This window comes from Arachis hypogaea, chromosome 19, assembly GCF_003086295.3.
Source record: "Arachis hypogaea cultivar Tifrunner chromosome 19, arahy.Tifrunner.gnm2.J5K5, whole genome shotgun sequence".
Taxonomy (NCBI): Eukaryota; Viridiplantae; Streptophyta; class Magnoliopsida; order Fabales; family Fabaceae; genus Arachis; species Arachis hypogaea.
Genome location: NC_092054.1, coordinates 52,117,137 through 52,124,395, shown reverse-complemented (window position 1 = coordinate 52,124,395; position 7,259 = coordinate 52,117,137). Strand labels below are relative to the sequence as shown.

Genomic DNA, 7,259 nt, shown 5'->3' with positions numbered 1-7,259 from the left:
ATAAATTTCTATCTAATATTTTTATATTCTATTTTTATAAAATTATGTTACTTTTATAATTTTAAATTTCTTGAATGTTTTTGTTTTATTAGATATTTATTAATATTTTAATAAGTTTGATTTCTATGACACTAATTTTATTGATTTGTTAGTTTTTTCTTCTATATTTTGTATGGTTGAAAATACTAGTAAAAATTATATATAATTTTGATATTGTCTTATTTTCTGATTACACAAAATAGCATATCTCCAAAACTAATTTTTAAAAACGTGAATGAAAAAAATTCAACTAAAATACAAATGACTGAAAAAATTAGATGAAATAATTATACTAATAAAGTTTTTTTACTGTATGTAAAAAAATAATTATTGCTGAAATTAAATCTCATATACACACTTTAACAGAAGATGTTAAAAAAACATAATATCTAAATTTAAAAATATCACAAACCGTTTTTATATTTTATGTTTTGATCTTGTTATTTTTATATAATTTAAATAAATTTTTTTTATTTTATCCAAATAAAATTAAAAATATTTTTTATATTTAAACCGTTTTTTAAAATTTTATCTAAATTAAAATAATTTTTTTTATTAAAAAAATATTTTTAAAAAAATAAAAAATTTAAGTAATTTTTCAAAAGCCAATCAAACTCACCTAAGTTCACGTGTCGTCGTGTCGACTCTGGCAAAAAAAGAGAAAAGAGAAGAGAAAACATCTAACCTTCGTCTTCGTCACTGTTTCAATGCCCAGTCCCACCACATTTTCTGGTATGCTTCTATTTGGATTACGATTCCTTTATTCCTCCAATTATTTATTTCTTTTCTCTATATTCACCTTCGCTTTGATTGTGATTGAGATTATGACTGTGATTTTGATTGTTAATATAATAATCAATTAATAATAATCAATAAATTTTTTGTTATAGTGATTAGTGAGCGTGCTAATTCCTTTTATGCCAGGTCCAATTGGGGATTTTGCTACATTCTCTGTATTGCGTTGAATGAAACTGCGTTATGCTATGCTATTCTATGCTCCTCTACTTGTATAACTTTACTATTTGTGAATAATGGAATTCTAAAACACAATCCTTATTTCTCAGAACAACAATTAGAGTTTTAATTGTATATTTGAAAAAAAGGGGTGCACATAATTATATCTACATTTTTATATGAATTGGTATCCATTTCTTTGATCTTATATTGCATCCAAGGTCATCATCCTCATGCTTCTTTGCTTGGTTGTGGATCTCTTGTGTTGCTGCTACGTTGTGCAAGTTTAGCATGTGTACTGAGAGAGTAACAAGGTGGCGGATTGTCTTGCTTGTCTCTGGATTTAGTATCTATTGAATTATAAGATACATTTGAATTTATATTAAATTTTAATGTTATGTTGGTATTTTTAATTTTTTTTTGCGAGCTAGTCTAAAAAGCTCCTATGGTGGCTTTCGATAACATTCCTGACTTTTTGTTTATGAAAATACGATTAGCTTTTGCTCCATAGAGCACCTTATCAGAGAGGACTATGAAACCAAGCCTAAGTGCATAGAATATAAAAAGGGGTAATTGAGCCTGTTTAGGCCTATGGAGGGTCATGTATGGGCCTTCTAGTAGATATTATAGTTTATAAAACAGGCCTGTTGGCTTGCAGGTTTAAACCGACCAGGAAGGCTGTATCTGACACCTCTAGTTTGGGTCTCAACAAAACCATGCATTTGAACATTTGAACTATTTGCAGCGGAGCCCTCGGACAGATGGCATATCTATATGTCTCTTGCAAGATGTACCCGGGTTCAATGATGAACGAAAATTGCGTGTCGGTAAAGAATTTCACAAATGAAATTCTGTTGCAAGTATAATTCTAAACCAACAAACAATCCCTCGATCAAAAATTTGTTTGTCACAAATACAAACCTCAATAAAAATAAAAAAAAATGAAGTATTCAAATATCGGGTCGTCTCTTAAGGAATTGTAGAGAAGTGTTCTTATTATTGGTCATGGGACAAGTATTTGGGGTTTTGAATAAGAGACATAAAAGATAAATTGCAAGAAAGTAAATAAACTCAAATGATAAAAAGGTCTTGGCAAAGATTGATGGTTAAGGATCTTTATCCTTATTACTAACCACAAAAGGATAATTGTAAGGATCAATCTCATTAAGTCATCCTCCAACAAGTGAAGGAAAGTCAAATGAGTTACATCAATCCTAATCCATAAGTCCTAGCCACTCACTAATTAACTTAGTGGAAGGTAGAGTCAATGGACACCAATTATCAAGCACTTGGACATTAGCAACTCAAGTTCACCTAAATTACCATCCCAAGCCAAGAATACAAAAATCTACTCTAACATCCTTTTAAGCATTTTATCAAACACTTGGAAGGCATAAAAGGAAAACAAGATAAAGTTGCAAGAAGTGTAAATCTACAACTACTAATTACAAGAAAATTAACAATAACAACACAAATCAACAATAAAGGAAATCAAACATAAATTGCATTAAAGGAAAATAAAAGAAACAAGAGTGCATCAACAACAAAGTAAACAATTACAAGGATTAAAATACTAAACTAGAGAAGAAAAGGTAGAGGAACAAGAATTTGTAAAGGAAGATCAAATCAAAACATGAATTAAACCTAAATCTAAGAAATCCTAATCTACATCTGTTCGTTACCTAGGGTCCACGGGTTGTCGGTAGGTGGTGATTGAGAGAGTGAGGGAGGTCCCGAGCGTGCGCGGAGCGAAGGCTGGCAACGTCGGAGGGCGGACGGAGCAGGGGGTGGCCACCTGCAAGGACACTCCGACGATCAAGTCAGAGTCCGTACTAGGGGTGGCAGAATTAGGTAAGAATGTGACGTACCTCAGGGGGAGAGCTGTCCTCCCCCTTTTATATGCTGTGCTGGGTGGGCCTAATAGGGGCCTAGCCCATTAGTTAAGGAGCAAAGCTGTCATCCTCCACGTGTGCGGGTCGTCCGTACTTAGAGCCGGTACTCGGGGTGCCGATCCTAAGGGTTCCAACCTGGGTGGTGGCGCGTTTAGCGCGGTGAATTGATCTCCCTCCGGGTCGGGCGTGACTGACCGACCCGTGGGACCAGTCGTAGCTTCTTGGGTCTGGACGGGGCGGTGCCCCGACCCGGCGACTTCCTGGGCTGGGTTGACAGCCTGTAACAGTGCCCCCAACGCGCCAGCCTCGAGGTTTGGGTCTCGTGGTTGGGCGCGTTTGCCTTTTTGCTGGAATGGTGAGCTTTCTTCCCTTCTCGGTAGCTCGTTGGTGGCGTTTTGTTTCTTGCACGCTTGGTGGTTTCGGTCTTCGTGTTGCTTTCTTGGTTTTGGCGCCTGGGCATTAAATGCCCATCATTTTATTGATTTGAATTTTTGGACGAAATGTCGAACGTACCCCTGTCTTTTGGCGTTCTTCCTCGGCGGTTACTCTTTCCTTTTATTATTTTTATTTCGTAACCCCCTCTTCTCTTTAATCTTTTCCTTTTCCTTTCTTCCTTTCTTCTTACGCTGCTGCTGTTCCTTGTTCCTGTCACCGCCGCTGTTTCAAGCATTCTTGTTCCATGTTCCAACTTTGCAAGTCCTGCTTCTCCTGGTAAGCTTTCATAGCCCCTTTTCTTTTTGGTTATTTCTCTTTATCTTTTGTGCATTTGCTTCGTGTATGTTTGGGTCTTCCTTTCTTTCTAGAGGGATTACCACTGGGTTTCACGTTTCTGGGTTTTTCTAGATTTTGTTCATGTTTCTGGGTTTTCCTGGGTTTTCCTGGGGTTTTGTTCATGTTTCTGGGTTTTAAGTTAGTATGCCGGGGGGTTAGGGAGAGGTTTATAGTTTTTCTTTCGCTTTCTTGTTTTGAGAGTTCCCGACTTCCCGTGTTGACTAAGTGGTGCCCCCGCTGTAGGTATGGACGATCGTGTCGCTTCCTCGAGTCATGCCCAGCGCCCTTTGGCTGACTTCATCAACCATTATGCTTGGGTCTCCTCCGATGTGAAGGATACTCCTTCTAAGATGACCAAGGAGGGGCTCCAGAAGCTACGACAATCCGGGCTCTTATGTGGAGGTGGTCCCGAGGAGGTGTTTTACCAGGTCTATGTCCCTGCTGGTCGGGAGCATGTTTGCCACAAGAATCTGGCTTCTCCACGAGTTGTCGATTGGCTGTGGGTTTACGAGCCTATGTTCACGACTTTGGGGCTTCGTTTACCCTTTTCTCCCTTTGTTATGAATTTACTGAGTCGCTGCGACGTCGCTCCGTCGCAACTTCATCCGAATAGTTGGGCCTCTATTCGGTGCTTTGAGATGGTTTGCGAGTACCTCGAACTGCCGCTCTCAGTGAACGTCTTCCTTTATCTCTTCTTGCTCACGAAACCTTCTAGCCAGGGGAAGGCTAAGAAGGGTTCCATGTCTTTTAGGGCCCAACAGGGGGCGTCGAATCTTTGGCCTCTTTGAAGATTCTTTTCATGGTTTTAAGTCTACCTTCTTCAAGGTTAGACCGATTAAAGATCACCAGCCTTTTTGACTTACGACTGAGGGAGCTCGGCGGATCCCGACCTACTGGAGTTTTGGTGCGGGATCCGATTATCTGATTAAGGTGTCTTACGATTGGCTGAGCTCGAAAGATCAGAACATTGCTGATATACTTTTGGCCATTTTTGGCGAAAAGAACCTTAATCCTCGCATGTTGATGGGGGATCGGGAGTCCGGTCGGTCGTATGTTGGTGGGTTTTTCCTCCTTGTAGTTCTTGTGTGTTTTATTTTTCTACTGTTGACACCTCTCTTCTCTTTTTTTGTTTGCAGTTTCTATGGCTAGTGGAAAGAAGACTTTGGCTGACCTGATGAACCTCATTAAAAGGAATGAGGAAGGTGAAGGTGACTTCCCGCCTACTCCCTCGGCGAGTCAGGAGCAGGGGGATACTGAGGAAGCTAGTGGTCAGACAGGTGGGCCTGATCCGGCTCACCAAGAAAATGTTATTTCTCCCGAGGAGCTTGAGGAGGCTACTGGCGTGGAGACGGAGATCTTTGAGGATGATTTTGGTGATGATGAGCTGAGGTCCGTAGGTAACCCCAAGAAGAGGAAGAGGGATTCCGGAAAAGCTCTCTCAGTTATGGAGAAGAACTTTGATGCTGAGGGTTTCATCGAGTCCCAGCTGCTTCCCGGTACCGAGGCGTATTTCCACAAAGCCGACCTCTCTGGTCAGGCTAGGTGGATTTATCGTAGTCTCCTTCGTGTTGCTGCTATTGCCAAGAAGGTGGAGCCCGTCCTGGGTAACTATCATGCCATGGAGGTGAAGCTTCGGAACTCCCAAAAAGATTTGACAGATTCACGATCTTGGGAGGAGTCTCTAAAGACTAATTTGACTGATCGTGAGAGGAAGGCTGAGGAGGATGCCAAGGAGATTAACAGGCTGGTAGATCGGGATATGGCTTTAATGAAGAACTTGAATGCCTCTCGTGGTGAGACTGCAGCCATGAAGAAGAGGGTTGAGGAATTGGAAGAGAAGCTAAAGTCGGCTGAGTGTTCGGCGGAGGCGGTTTCTCGGGAGATGACTGCTTTGAAGAAGAGGAACAAAGATCTTGTGAAGGGAGCTCGCGACGCTGTTAAGCTGACTGAGGAAGGGATAAAGCTCCAGGTGGCAGTGCTGGCTCTCGACCTTGACCTCTCTCAGGTTGGTGCGATGAAGACTGTGGAGGGTGGGAAGATTGTCGACATCCTTTGAATCCTTTGGATATTCCTGTCTTGTTTTACTTTTTGTTTCTAATACTTTTCATTTTAGGCTTGTTGGTAGGCGCCCTTTGGTTGTATTTGAACACTTTTTGCTTGTGCTCGTGCTGTTTGGCATTTATCGGATTTTGTTTGGGCCGTCGTGGCCTTTGCTCTTTATTTCGCTTGCTCGGGCCGTCGTGGCTTTTTGCTTAATCCGTTTATTATGGTATTTACTACTTTAAGCTGTTTACTTTTGGTCCCTTATGGTTCCCGGGGTGATCAGTCTCGAGTTACCGTTGGGTCGACCGTTTTGTTTCTTTTCGTTGCGCTTTTATTTTAAGACTTGGGAGAGAGTGAACTTGCAAAAGATAAGCTTATCATATTGTTAGACAAGGAAATATGTAATGCATAAACAAATTCAAGCAAAAGAAGATATTCGTGTGAAACATAAAAGGAGAATGTAAAAGCGAAACATGGGGATGGGGATTGGGGTCGTGTGATCGCCCCTTCTTACGAGTAGAACCTTCTGAGGTTTGCCATGTTCCATGTCCTCGGTACCTCATTCCCATTCAGCCTTTCTAGCTTGTAACCCCCTTTGCCGAGGACTTCTTTTACTCTGTAAGGTCCTTTCCAGTTTGCGGCTAGCTTGCCTTCTCCTGGTGTTGGGGGTCCTATGTCGTTTCGTCGCAGGACCAGGTCGCCTTCTCCCAAGTTTCTTTTCAACACTTTGCCATTGTATCTGAGGGCCACTCTCTGTTTGATTGCTGCTTCTGCTAGGTGTGCCATTTGCCTTGTCTCGTCGGCTAGGTCTTTTTCAACTGCCTCGCTCTCCCCTCCGAGGAGTAGCCTCGGACTTGGTTCCCCGACCTCGACTGGGATGACAGCGTCGACCCCGTATGTGAGTCGGAAGGGGATTTCTCCGGTGGATGATTGGGGGGGTGGTCCTGTACGACCATAGTACTGGGGCTAGTTCCTCTGCCCATGAGCCTTTCTTTCCCTCGAGTTGCTTTTTCAGCCCCTTCAGGATAACTTTGTTGGCTGCTTCGACTTGGCCGTTGGTTTGAGGGTGTTCGACTGAGGAGAACTTTTGCTTAATCCCTAGTCTTTCTAAGGACCCTTTGAACTTCTTGTCGGTGAATTGGGTCCCGTTGTCCAATATGACGGTTTCCGGTATCCCGAACCTTGTGATCACTTGTTTCCACATGAACTTTTGGCAGTTCGCTGCGGATATGCTAGCTAGTGGTTCTGCTTCTACCCACTTGGTGTAATAATTTATGGCCACTATTAAGTACTTCACCTGCCCGGGTCCTGGTGGGAACGGTCCTAGGAGGTCGACTCCCCATTGGGCGAAAGGTCGGGGGGCCATCATTAGATTGAGCTCATCGGGAGGTGCTTTGTGGAAGTTGGCATTCTCCTGGCACTTTTTACATTTCTTCACGAATTCCTGGGCATCTAACATCATTGTGGGCCAGTAGTATCCCGCCCTGATGATTTTTCTTGCTAGAGATCTTCCCCGATGTGGTGACCACAACACCCTTCGTGTACCTCCCTTAGGACGTA

At 42.1% G+C, this 7,259-nt stretch overlaps 1 protein-coding gene across 2 annotated transcripts; it reads left to right on the top strand.

Annotated features, from left to right (window-relative positions):
- Positions 1-674: 674 nt before the first annotated feature.
- On the top strand, positions 675-5,876 carry LOC112777678 (uncharacterized). 2 transcript variants are annotated; one of them, XM_072227560.1, is made up of 2 exons: positions 675-771; positions 4,793-5,876. In XM_072227560.1, the coding sequence occupies exons 1-2, from the start codon at positions 747-749 to the stop codon at positions 5,710-5,712; spliced, it is 945 nt and encodes a 314-aa protein (XP_072083661.1). In that variant the 5' UTR covers positions 675-746; the 3' UTR covers positions 5,713-5,876. The 2 variants fall into 2 exon arrangements, 1 of the variants encoding a protein (XP_072083661.1); XR_003190539.2 differs by lacking the exon at positions 4,793-5,876 and adding an exon at positions 964-1,103 and having other exon boundaries at positions 691-771.
- Positions 5,877-7,259: the final 1,383 nt, after the last annotated feature.

Coding starts and splice junctions, on each gene's coding strand:
- LOC112777678 (XM_072227560.1), top strand. CDS start 747: ATGCCCAGTCCCACCACATTTTCTG. Junction 772..4,792: donor CAGTCCCACCACATTTTCTG/GTATGCTTCTAT, acceptor TTTTGTTTGCAG/TTTCTATGGCTAGTGGAAAG.